The sequence below is a fragment of the Apteryx mantelli genome, chromosome 10 (assembly GCF_036417845.1).
Source record: "Apteryx mantelli isolate bAptMan1 chromosome 10, bAptMan1.hap1, whole genome shotgun sequence".
Taxonomy (NCBI): Eukaryota; Metazoa; Chordata; class Aves; order Apterygiformes; family Apterygidae; genus Apteryx; species Apteryx mantelli.
In genome coordinates, this window is record NC_089987.1 from 9,057,051 (window position 1) to 9,071,181 (window position 14,131).

Genomic DNA, 14,131 nt, shown 5'->3' on the forward strand with positions numbered 1-14,131 from the left:
TAGATTGTCACAGCATTTTAGAGTAGCTAATTCTGTTCAAAATGTCAGCAGTAGATGGGATAATGTCTTTATTGATTTGGCTTATGATTTGATTTGGCTAATGATTTGAAGAATTCAGAATATTAGACCCACAAACAAATGTATATTGCAGAAATATTAAGACTTGAATTCACTCAAAAAAACAAAGCACTACAAAGTACCAACTACAAGGTCCCCAGCCAACAGCAGCTCAAAATCATTTTAAAGATTTGACCAAAACATGCTGAAAATAGCAGGTTGGAGAAAATATTTTAAGATCTGAAATAAGCTTGTTGCTATCCCTCTGAAATCGAGATATGTTACTGACCACATAAAAAAAAATGTAAACAGATATATAATACCTGAAATAAATGGAAATTAACATAGCTCCCAAAAGTCACTGGATCCAAAACTCATTATACTATCTGATCCTGAAGACTGGAAAGTGGTTAAATTAAGGAAAAATTAGGAAAGAATTTGGGGAAAAATTTTTATATATACATCTATTAAAATGATCAAAAAGTAAGAAGTAAATTTTATCTGTATTCTCTTTGATAATAGGTATAGCCATTGCCACTCCTGCCATTATACTATATACTATTCATTTACCCAGAGAATTTCCAAAGTTATCATGAGATGAAATGACATCCATGATGTCTGTTCTCAATTTTTTACAATTTTAATAGCTAAGAAATACAACAATAACACACTTGATTATTCAAAGGGAACTGAACTCTAATGATGAATGTGCATTGTATTTCTGACTACTCACTTTAGGTCAAACACACATTTAGGAGCAGTTACTTCTGTACTAGGCAGGTTTCCTGATGAATACAGACGACACATGATCTCTTTTTAAAGAAAGTACAAGTCTGATTCACTGGTTCAGGGTAATACAGAGCTACAAAATAAGCTAATGCCTGGCAAGAATCAAAGGAGTAAGGCAAAAGACAAGCTAGAACACATGTAAAAACATGATAATTTTCCCTGTGCTCTTTTTGTCTTCTTAACTTTGAAAGTAGACTACAAAATGCTGTGGCAATAATGTTATTTATATGCATATATATCAGGACCTCCCTAAAAATGTACAGACCAGCAACTTGAAATTTGCTGTAAATGCACCACACTTTCCTTTAATGCATTTTTATTTATTTATTTATTTATACAAATTCTTGGAGCATAAAAAACTTATGTGTAATCAGGCTGGAGACAGAAAATGACCTATAAGTGTAACAACCTTTTTGAACGAATATAAACAGGAACATTTTACAAAAGCTGCTTTGGTGAAGAGTCTTCAGCTGACAAAGTGTGGTGACTAATGACATTAAAATATGGATGTGTACATGCTTCTATAATTTTGTTGTAAAAATGAAATATGGGTAATTTAGACAGATTATCTCATTTCCTGAAGTCCCCAGCCTTTCCAATAGTTTTCCACTGTAGTTAACCAGAAAATCAAATCCTTAGAATGATGTCTATTTAAAGCACAAATTTATGGACATTAGAGAGGAACTTCAGAATAACACAGCATCTCAAATCTGAACATCTTAGAAGAATCCAAATGACTGAAGACCTTCACATGCTATATATTTGCATATTCAAAGAAAAAACAAATCTCGCCTTACCCGGCCAACTAGTATTGGTTCAGGTCCAGAAAATTCTTCTAATACAAACATTTGATTCCAAACCCAGCCTCTCTTGGAACGGTTCAAAACTCTCTGTTCTTCAGTTAGCCTCTTTAGTTCTGTACTGGATCCACTTGGTAGTATTTGAGATTGATTCATCGGAGCCATGTAAATGGAAGGAAGCAGAGTAATCCATAATATTATTAATGGAGTCCATGTATCCATAAGCATTTCCGTTAGTCTTTCTGGCATTGTACCACAAGCTTCGCAAATCACCACAGAAATGAAATTATTATTTTGCTTTCCTCCAGACTGCAGCAATCCAATTCATCATGCAGTACAGAACATTTACTTACAGCTCCTCCACGTGTTTACAGCACAGTCAACATAAAAATAGCTTAGATTATAAAAACATGATCCATTGAGTTTTCCAGTCATTAAAGATTCCTGGTGAGGTGAAAAAAAAAGGTCACATTAGTGAGTAAAGAGCTTGGAAAAGTGTGCTGAAAGATCTTATTTACTTTTACATCATAAACAAGCCACACCATTAAGTTTTATATTTGTATTACATAATCTTAGTGTATATTATTTGGGTTTAAAAACAAAAATTAAGCGATTCTGTGAATTCCTTCAAGGCCTGCAATAGTGAGAAGCAGGGAGGATCCAGATAAATGATTATGCATTCTCCAGGAAAAGATTTTATTTGTAGTTTGTCCTGGGGCCTGATGAAGCTCTTGGCCCTCTTGCTAGCCTATACTTTCTATGCCAGTCAACTACAAACGCTTAGCATATCAAATATGAAAAGTCAAATAAAATAATGTTCTTGCATATAGACATACCCTCTTTTCCTCCATAAGAAAGAAAGATTTACTCCTAGTAAATTTATAAAGCTCCAGTAGTTCTTCCTTGCATCAGCAATCATCTAGCTGCAGCAGCACAGAGCTCAGCAAAACCTTCAAAACCCACCAGAAGAGCAGGGCTGGTAGGTCCTCCCTGAAATCCACAATCCCCTACCAGACCACTACCAGAACCTGGATAAGCTCCCTTATGTATATCTGCGCTACAAAACTCCCAGTATCTCTCTCCCACTTTCAGAGAAAACACACAGTCAGATTTTATTTCAACAACGTTTTCCTTGGTGGACATTTTAGGAGCATTTTGTCTTCCTTTCTCCACCCACCCTTTCATGCATTAGATTCACATCAAGTTTCATCTCAGCATAAATATTCTCTGAAAGGGACAAGTTAATATAGTAAGGCTTGCTAATGCCACAGTGATTGGCAAAACCTGAAATGCAGCTATAGATTACTTAAAAAGATAAATGGGACATAACTCAAGGAGGAGGGCTACATTACAGCTACTCTAATGAGACTGGAGTTTTGTAAAAAGATTCCTGATACATTTTCATTGACTGATTCACATCCAAACAATCTCATGAGAAACCACTGTATAGAAGATAGGTAGAACTGCCTACCCACAGATTACAGTATATCTTAGGCTTTTTTTTTTTTAAATGAGTTTCTAGCATTGCAGGAAAATCTTGTTGTTCACCTCTTTTTTAAGTTTCAGACACAATCACAGACGAAAATATTTGAAAACGTGAATAAGATCAGTAAGTCAGCTGCTTCTTTTAAAAGCAAACAACGTAAAAAAAGACAATTCTTTTTAAACTTCAGTAATTGCCAAAGCAGCTGTGAAATCTGTTGCATTAAAATCTGAAACTGAGAGAAACTTGTCTTGTTTTAAAAGGGGAAAAGAGCTGTTACCAAACTAAAACTCAGTATCTCAGGTAGCATGGAAGAACAGTAAGCTAATAGGGCAGTGCTTTGACAATGCATTAAGAATGAAGTGAATACCCATTACAGAACTAACTGTGTGGCTTGGAAATGCCGCTTAGGTCCCATTGCTGAGTGAGAGAGAGAGAGAAAGAAATCAGAGAATAAAATGTGGTCTTGCAATGAGATTTTGGGAGAAATGTGAGGGAAGTGAGAGAGGTCTTTGGTCTCTCACCATTCTCTCAATCCTAGAGAAGAGAAAAGGACCAAGAGGAAACCATCAAATTACTCTATGGGAAGGGTCTGTCAAGTCACTCTCTGCAAATCCTCTTTGGTCCAGTGAGGAAATTACAGGGAAGCTACTGCTGACATTTTCTGGCAAGTGTTAAAAAGCTAGATTTCCCAGGGCATGTGTGGAAGTAGAAGGTATCAAGAGAGAGAAGCAGTCAAACTTTAAATGAAAGCAATAAACTGTTTGTATGGGATCAGTGTATATATGCATATGGATTTTGTGTGTGTGCACGTGTCTGTCTGTCTGTGAATAGATTTTTCTGATTCCCTAAATGGAAGAAAAAGCAAAACACAGCAGAAATAGAACCACTGTAAAACAGAAAAACAGTTACTATCTCCACTCAGTACTGAGAATGATATTCAAAATGGGGGCATAAACAGAGTTTTCAGCATTTATATCCAAAGTGATTTTGGACCCCAATGGAGGCCCAAACACTGACCAGTGAGTTACACCTTTGTCCAGAAAAAGTCTTAAAATGATTCCAAGTAGGCTGTGACTGATTTTCTTACTCTTTGAACTCAGATTGGTACAGTTTTTGTTACTTGCAGGACCAAATGATAATAATAAAGCAAAACACTTTTCATATTCAAAAGGCTTTTTGAAAACAACTCCTAATTAATCTACGCAGACTCTCTTCCAAAAGAGATAAAACAAATGAGATAAAACACTATGATGCTCACAGAAACATTTTTGTTTGAAGTAAGAACAGGATATTTGTTTTTCAGACTGCCCCTCTGAATCCTTGGCAAGCATTAAGTTCATTTCAGCGTATCCCTCCCCAGTTCCTCCCCCAAACTTCCTACCCATTACTCTTTGCTTACTGCAATCAAATTTAGTTCCTATCCACTACCACTAATGTATCATGATTCACACTGATTGGACCATCCTCATAGTAGCTCTCTATTTGCAATACATTCAGGCAAACAAAAGCCAAAAGCACACAAAAAATAATATTAACGCACAAACCACAAGTCATTAAACCTTGCTCAATGAAATAATCCAGCAAATCTGACAGTTATGCAAGGACCGTGAACATAAATGTGCAAGAGATTCTCTAGTACCAATAGAAAAGTGATACAAGTGTTAGGCAATGCAGAGTAAAGAAAAAAATCTGACTGGGCTTTTACATGTATCAATGTGCTTCAGAGGAATATGATCAGTGAATAATATTAGAGCTGGATAAGTATTTCTACAGTTAAAAACAGACTGCTGGAGCTTTTTGAGATATATTTGAGAAAGTATCTCATTTGGGATTCACTGCTCTATCAGTGAATGCTGGCATTTATTTTGTGCAATGCATGGAGTTTGTGCTGTTCCAAGGTCTTTTACCAAATGTATAAATGAATTTTCTTCCCCATTCCTGCGTTCAAAACACCATGTATGTGACTGGGAACCAAAAGATAGCATCGTAAAATGCTTGAACCTGCAATTTTCATATTGACTAATATGAAAATCAATAAATTCCTGCTAGTCAAATTATAATCCTCTGGATTAAGTGTCCAGGAGCAACTGATACAGTTCCTGAATAAAGCTACTATAACTGTGCTAAAATAGCCATGTGTAAAGTGACATCTGGCAGTCAAGAAAGACTAGCAGGTGAGGCATAGTACATTTTCCTTTCTTATATTATGCAAGGGCCTAAGTGGGTGGTGAACATGGAATGACAGAAAAATTATTCCAGTAAAGTCAGAACTGCCTTTTGCTAAGCAACCAGAAGAGGATCAGCACATGGCCCTTAAAGACTGTATTTCCATCTTTCACAAGGATTTGGTTGTGTTGATAAAAGCATAATTTTGACTTTGAATTTTCAGGCGTTCAAATGTCTCTGGGTTGTTTTCTTTAACAAAACTGCACTGTTCTTCTAAGTGATTTCCCCATATAGCGTTTGATGTATATGACTATACATACAGCTCTAACCTAGCAAAGCCTTTCCTCAAGCACAGGTTTACAAAACAGCCTTCGTTCTCTATTTAACCCTGAGCAGGGAAAGTAATATTTGAAATATGAAGACTTTTTCCGTGTAACAAATAAATTAAAGAAAAAGTGACACTGCTGCAGATAGCAGAGGTTTAGATAATTATGTTTCAAAAACATAAGGTTGTATTTGTAAATTTGGTTCTCCATACATAACCCACAGAGAAGTACAGATAAACCTAAGCAGTCCTTTTTCCACTTACTGTATGCGCTGATACACTTTTGGACAGATATTAGTCTATTACTGTAACAGAAGAATGCATCTTGGAGTACCACTCATGGACTTCATTGCCTAGTGTTAGACAGGTTTTGTACAAGTACAAATCAAAAAGTGATTACAATGAAGTAGAAGTTTATGACCTAACACATATAACACATAACAAATAATGCTCTAACATACCAACTTCAGAAATTAATATAAGACACATTGCAACTTCTTTTGGAACCAAAATCTACGTAGGTTACTTGTACAAGTTGACTCTGCTTTGGGCAGGCAGTTAAGTATGCCAGCAGTTAGTTACAATAGGTATACTAAATGATGACAGTAGTTCTCATTTTGCATAACATGTTGTTGATAGCTTTATGGTGGCTAGCATATCTGAAATAATTAATTTCATTACAATTATTTTAGAATAATCTTGTAGCTTTAAAGATGGACACTGGAATGCAGTAGATTTCTTATAAGGATTAATAAAATGTATAAAAGTAGTTTAATATATAAACTGCTTACTGAAAAGAAGCAAAGTAAGATCATAAAAAGCTCTAAAAATCAATTTATTTTTAGATTTCAAACCACAGAATATCTATCTGGTGAAGTAAACTACTTTATTACAGTGCTAGTGCATTGATTTACACCATGATCTCAGTTTAAGAGATTTTATAGCCAGTCTAGTGTTTCTTCACATAAGCAACATACAGAGGGTTCTCTTAAGATTTTGAAGGCAACTAATTCTTTATTTCATTTTGCATTTACCTAATCATTCATAGTGATTACAATCAATAGCTAAGCTCTTCTGGCCTCACCGTTTCATTGGGGTCATTTTAACAGTTCCTAGACAACTGTTGTTAATTATGTTAAAAAAAAACCCAAAATCTTGAAATATTGATTTACTTAAATAAATTCCATTAGAGATGCCAGACCAAAGTTAGAGATCCCTGTCTAAAACGGGTTTTTGCACCATTTTTGGACATTAACCGCATTCAGAAGACTGATTTCAAACTGCAACAATACGATGAGGTAAATGTGATATAAGGGCAATGGAGTTGAAAATGGACATGAATGGAGTTGAAAATTAACACATTAACATTAATTAACATTAAAAATCTTTCAGATCTTTTTGTTCATAATCTCTCCCTTTGGCATGCTGATTCATTATAAGCAAATACACCTTATAACACAAGCAGCCTAGAATAACTGATGAAAGGTGTTTATTTACCAATCAACTAGAGAGTTCCAACTAGCACTGTACATCATGAGGAAGATAGCCTTCGCATTTTGCATGCTTTGGAGCCTTGAAATTCCATCAGACCCACATGGGCTTTTGTATCCAGAAGAATGAATTTTATTTAATTTCTGCCAGAAATAAAGATCTTTACTCCTACAAAGCAGTTAGAGCTGTGGGTAATGGTTTTCATATAGGTTAGGAGAATACAACAAGAAGCTTAATCAGGTGCCCTTGACAAAAATTTATATCCTCTGACCTCCTTCATTTAAGATGTACCAAGCAACACTTGGTTTTCTCTTTACATTATCACAGGTTTCCCACAGCTCATGATCAGGTATTAGATTTCCCCTGTCTATAGGGCTACAAACCTGGGATTCATTTTTGTGGCCTATATAGCTATTTTGTACCTCTTAGTGTTTCCTTTGTTAACATCTGAGTATATTCTTCGTTATTGTTCACATTAGGTTTTTTTTTTCTTCTTCTTCTTCTTAGCATTTCTCTCCTTCCTGCTTTTTTTCCCCCCACAGTAGCCAGAATATCATTCTTGTTTTTTTGGCTTCACACTGCTCTTCTTGTTCTTTAAGCTCAATTTCTCTTTAGGTTTACTTTTACCACTGCAGGTATTGGCTGCACTACCACTTAAGCTTCCTAGTCCCATTTCTCAAGGATTCAGACAGGGTCCTTTTCCATCAATAGCAGCGACATGATGCAAAGCCTTCCCACCGTGGGAAGCACAATTATCTTTCCTTCATTGATCCTCTTTTGGCAGCACAGTAAAGCCTTAAGTTTTCAACAGTAAAAACATCAGGCCTTAGCACTCCAATCTTACTTGTAGGAATAATTCTTATTCACAAGAGAACTGCAATAAGAATTTTAATTTGCTATTAAAGCAAAACAAAAGCAAAAGTCTATCAGAATAGAACTATCAAGACACCATAACTAACAAATAATCATGTCATCTTCACCCCCCTAACTTTCATACATACTCATTCTGTTTCCAGCATGTATTCATTACGTTGTAACTGTACTTGATTTGGATAAAGCTACATCAGCATGTTTCTGCTGTAAAGGAATGAGTACTTCTTGCCATAAATAATAATGATTATTTTTCAGTGGATTACTCATGTGTGTAAAAACTACCCTCATATGCAAAAATTAAAAAAAAAAACAAAACAATTCTCCATCTTATTGTGAGATGAATAAGGGCTGAGGCTGCAATCAGATGTACTATTATGGCAGTAGTTAAGATCGTGTTTACAGTGCCCACTGCTAACTCATCGCATGCCCTGGCTAGACTTTACTGCCTCTCTTATCTACCAGCGTAACTGTATGTGTAGTCACTCCCTAACCCAGTTCTGTCAAAATGATCTCGTTAACTTAAACTCTTTTAATAGTAAGGTGTTTTTTAAACCAAATCATTTTGACAGAGCTGGGTTAGGCCACTGCTCATGTTAATCTTCCATCAACAACAAATTTAATTTAAGAGGTTCTTGCTCCCACCCCCAACATCCCAGCTGCATGTTTCCAGTCATTCTTCTCCCTTCCCAATTCCTTTCTTCACTACTGTTTACTATCTCTCTCAGTTGTGTTATTTGTGAGGCAGCATTGTGAGCCAGACCAGTGAAATGTGGTGGCTTAAATTACAAAAAAAAAAAAACAATTTCAAGAAGTCTTTTTCTTTAATTTTTTTAGCAAAGTTCATTTCACTGATCCAGTTTATATGACGGCCACACAAGCAGTTGCATCAGCACAACTGAAGAGCCCATAAACTAGAGGGCAGAGACAGAAAGTTTTGAAAACAGCTGTGCTGCCAAAGAACATATGAAGTTTGGCTATCTACTTTAGAGAGCAGCCACACAAACAGTTGAATCAAGAAAACTGAGTGGAGACTAGCTTCTGGAAAAGAAGAGGAAGCAAGCAATTAGGAACAGAGAAACTACTTAATAAAACTCTGATGGAATCCTAACACATAACCACAGCTCTCTGATGCAGCTATGTTCATTGATGCTGGGAGATTTTAGGGATGGAAGCATCTCCCACTGGCTCAGCTGCAGCCAAGCTGCAGTCAGACATGGTTTTTTGAGCATGTTCTCAGTCAGAAAGGGAACACTTAATGATCCTGACCATGAGCAGCGCATACCACAGCACAGTGGAAAGGGGTTGAAAATGGCAATGAGCCAGCAAGCCAGATTCTGGGCCATGCACCTTTTAGTCATGGCCTCAAATCATAATTATACTTTGTAGCTGCTCTAAATTCCACTGGCTAACAGTGATTTTAAGGGACTGTTATGTCACCTGGAGTTACCCTAACACAGAAAAGCATTATCCACACAGCCTTTCCTTTGGCTAAGCACCTAAAACTTCAAAGGAAGGAAAACAAGATAGGAAATGTTACATTAACTCTGTGCTATTGCAGCAGGGCGACATATACTTGAGGGATATTTGGTGTTATCAGAAACGTGCACAGGAGAATCCTGCCAATAGAAGTGAAAATCAATTGTCCAAGTTTATTGTTATATATTGTGCATGGCCATTTGCTTATGATTGCTTGGAGAATCAAAGGCACTTATCTAAAGAAAAAGAATACTTGTTTCAGCAACAAAGGCAACAGAAGCTGCCTCTTATTTATTTATTTATTTTTTTGTCTTAGGTGTTCTGTCCTAACAGCAATTCAACAAGCAAAGATATGGCACCTTAATTTTTAAGCTTAGTCATGCATTGCAGCTCTTTATAGTTAAAGACTATAGTTAAAGAACAGTTCTTTAGGTTATTATGTGCATTCTTGTGCTTGTGTAAAATGCTAAGGGGGTGTTTTAAGCACAGTGTTCATCTGTCATTGCATCTGACACACAACAATTGGAATTCTTACATTTATGTCCAGGTAATACAGACATGTAGATATACACGTGCACGTACAGAACTGCAGTAGTTTCTTCAGTATACAGACCTTTACTGTTGAATGGGAGATTTATTCAGCCATCTCTAAGATTATTATTAGCAAAAGTGGGTTACTTCAGTTTTGGGGTACATTTTAGACACAGAAGTGAAGGAAGGGTTAGAAAAGCTTTTTTCAGATACAAATTACTCTTCCTCAGTTTCCTTACTCTTCTCCCTTACTTACAAAACACTATGACTGGTGTTCTGAAGTAGAGATGAGGCTGCTACAGGAAACAGGTCATTTCACAACTTGAATAATGCTTTCGGATAAAGAGAAAATGATATGCATATCACATTTAAGTACATTTTCTTTAATCAAATAATAATATTGTAATAAGTTGTCCATTATTCTTTATTTGATTGCTTAATATGATACTCTATCTACAAAGTCTATTTTATGTTAGTGACTATCTAAAACTTGTTTATACTTTTCTGTCAAACAGTTACTTTTAGGAAATCCTGTGTTTTTTTTTTAATAAGAGAGTATCACAGCCTTGTGATGTCATGGTTAGTGACTAACTTATATTTGTATAAGTGTATAAGAAAATATAGAGAATTTGTTATTGGGGATATTCAGGGATATTTTTATTATGTTTTGATAGTAAAATCAACGTGAGCAAGCTTTAAAGCTGCCAGGGCTCTGATACTTGGTATCACTCGGTATATAAAGGTATCACTCTTTGCAGAAATGCTCATTACTTCGCAGGACCAGAGTTTATTAAAAAAACAAAACTAAAACCAATTGCATTGCTCTAAGCACTTCCAGATAGTTTGCATTGAAGTAATATGACTTGTTTCATTGCATTTCCTCTCCAATGAAATAAGTATTTATAATACTTAGTTTTCTTATGACAGCTGATACCAAAAAATAGGCATTAAAATGACAATATAACTATTATAGATCTAATGTAGAGCAAAAGATACCTACAATCTTCTCTTTCAAACTGTCGTACTTAAGAAAAAAGAAAAAGGTTTGGTTTGGGGTGTTTGGGAGTCAGATACCCCATTGATCTGTGTCAGAATGTCGGTTCACTTCACGTTGTCTTGCTGAGAAGCTCATGATTCTAGCTCAAAAGGGAGAGGGAAGAAAGTCAAAATCAGTTTGAACAACCAAGGTGGTCCAAAGACTTAAATATGACAAAAACAGTCAGATCTGCATTGTTTTCATTCTACAGTAAGAGGAAGAAATGAACTGAAGTCATTTTTATTCTCTACAGTCCACTGATTAAAGCGATTTTCCTTTGACTAAAATAGAACTGCATTACCTACAGATTTAATAGCTTCAGCTCATGCCAATCTCATCCCTCAAACCAATGTTCATTTTTATGAGGGTGTATTACATAATTTGAAGACCTATATCACTTTTAAAGGAGAGAGAAAAAAGCAAGTTGTGCACAACATGAAGAGAGCTCACAAAAAGGCAAACAGATTGGCCTGTGACTGAGAATTAGGTGTTAACCATGCTCTGCCTAGGGCATCGTTTATCATGAGAGTTTCAGCATCTGGGATGTGCTTATCCTGTACTTGCTGAAAAATGTTTAAATATTAATGGAGGACATAAATATCTTGCTTTCTGGGCTTCTTTCTCAGTCTTTTTTTGATATACAACAGAGCTTTCTTTTTCATTGTTTTTTTTTTTTTTAAGAATGTCAGATATCCTTTACATAATCAAGCAAAATACAGTAATTAAGGAAAAGCCCACAAACTTCCTGACATGCAATCTGATTAAACTAAAAATGTAGTCATGACTGATCATAAATTAGTGAAAGCAGTATAAATTTTCCAGCCATACACATAAATGTGCATGTAGATAAGAACATCTTACAAAGGAAAAAAAGTGAACATAACTGGACTTTTCTAACTTCATACACTAGTGCTGCAGTAAGCCTACTCAAGTTTTTGATGAACTATATGAAACTGGAAAAGAAGATTTCTAATTTTGCATCACTGAAGTTAATAGCAGTTTTGTCATCAAATTTAATGAGTTGTTTGAAAAGAACTGGGGTCCTGCAACATGTCATGAAACTTATTTCTTTTGCAGTCGCCAAGCGCTTTTTTTTATCCGACTTTCAGAAAAGCACAAAAACCAAAGACCACAAACTGCAATATAGAATTCAATCTAAATTTCAAAGACATGAAAAATTAAGTTCTGACGATCTTGTTATTTAAAAGGCAAGAATAGCTGCTATATTCAATCCATAAGAGAGATCCATGTATGAAATGTTGCTCATTTGCAAAACCCAACTAACAAATAGCACTACCTCTGAATTAATATATGTATAATGTGTGTGTGTGTGTGTGCGTGTGTGTGTATACATATATATATATGGTTTTGATAGTATAGTGATTTTTATAAATATGATTAAATTAACCAGTGACTGCAAAGGAAATGGACTTAAATAGTTATCTGAGTTCCTTAAATTTGATTAACATTGATTCCTGTGAGTAAGGTATTTGGAATGAACATACATCAAATTAGAAAGTTGAAGCTGTGAACTAACAATGGCCAAGAGTGACTGCTTTCATAATATTTTAAGCTTCCACACCTGGTTGCAAAGACCTGAGAAAGACAGGCTGAGAAACAGCTTTCTTCTTAGCTTGTCTATGATTTAGGCACCACGGGGTACAGTAGACACTTCTCAAGGAAGGCTTTGCATATTCTGGTCTAAGATCGATTCACATTACTAATTCAAAATCCAAGCTAACGTGCTGATCATCCTCAGTTCCACAAGACATATCACACTCAAAACCTTGGAGAATCTATGCTGTGAGTATTATCACTGCAACTGATGGATAAAGATTACTCTCATGACTAAGGCAGTAGGAATCAGCCTCTTGTATAATGTCAGATGCTTTAAATTCTATCTATTGGTACTAAACTGGCTCAGAAGTCATCTTTCCATCTCAGCTTACAGGTACCACTCCAGGTACTACCAGTCCTCAATATGTTTCGGAAACAAAATTGTATTAATCATTGAAATGCCACTGTGTTGATGTTATTTATTTGGTTGGCAAAATGAGAAACATGCTGAATAGATTCCAGAACAAAAGGCATATGGGGTCTATCTGAGGGAAAATAAATAAATATTTGAAATCTCTAACTGAAATGTGTTTTATTTTGTTCTGTTTCTATCTACTGCTCAAATAGTTATGTTCAGAAAGCTATGAAGTGAACCACCTTTTCTATGGCAACAACACTAAGAAAAATGTTGAGTTTCCATCATCTAATTTAATTCTATTGATGCGATCTTATGGTAGCAATGATGCTTAAAATGTTCCAAGCTCAAAATGCCTTAGCATTTCCCTCCCACTGATAAAATTTGGTTTGTATTATTTTAAATTCAGGGTTCAAGGATTCTTTCATAATTTTCAGGAATAAAGACGCAACCCAGGTCTATACTCTAAACACACAATTGTCATTATTAATAGTATATTCAAAAGGCCAGACTCTAATGATATCATAATGGAAAACAGATCACAAAAGGAATATTGCTGATGTATACAATATCTTAATGATTACTAGATATGCTGTAAAAAAAATACCTGTTTATATTATGTAGCATCAGCAGTTGTTTTCAGTTACAGAGTATTCATAATCACTTAGAGATCTGCAGCATCAAGAGCTTACGGTATGCATTTACATCTCGTTCCTGTTCACAGAAATTTAGAGGTCAGAATTTTTTCCTTCAAAGTCTCTCCATTTCTGAAAATGAAATTATCTGTATGTATTAAGGGTCAAGTGGGTAGGGTCCAGGCACCTAATTCCAATAACTGGCTGAAAAAGTCCCAGCTAAACTCTGTAGGGCGCTTAGGTCTTGTGGAAATAACATTTTAAAAGATGAAATCTGCAAGTGCATGATAAAAAAAATAGAAAAAAAAGTGAGAAAGTACTTCTAGGGGTAATAGACCTAAAAAATTATGTCTCCATACTTGTAGTATTCCCATATACTGGAGATTAGAGTTTAAATTTATTTTTTCTAGTCTAAGAAGATTGCTGCACATACTAACAGTGATACCAATAAAATACCGAGAAGTAAGTTATTAATTTGGTAAAGGTGTAATATC

General features: G+C 35.4%; 1 protein-coding gene across 2 annotated transcripts in view; it reads right to left on the bottom strand.

Annotated features, from left to right (window-relative positions):
* The window catches only part of CDH8 (cadherin 8), a 150,526-nt gene extending 136,841 nt beyond the window's left edge, over window positions 1–13,685 (bottom strand). Inside the window, exons 1-2 of one of the 2 annotated variants that reach the window (XM_013941160.2) lie at window positions 13,610–13,685; window positions 1,644–1,776 (exon numbers count right to left, since the gene is read on the bottom strand). In XM_013941160.2, coding sequence (XP_013796614.1) covers window positions 1,644–1,776; window positions 13,610–13,629 — 153 coding nt within the window. In that variant the 5' untranslated portion in view covers window positions 13,630–13,685. Of the gene's footprint in view, window positions 1–1,643; window positions 1,991–13,609 lie in introns of those variants that run through there. The other variant, XM_013941159.2, reaches the window with a different exon arrangement.
* Between the last annotated feature and the right edge of the window lie 446 nt (window positions 13,686–14,131).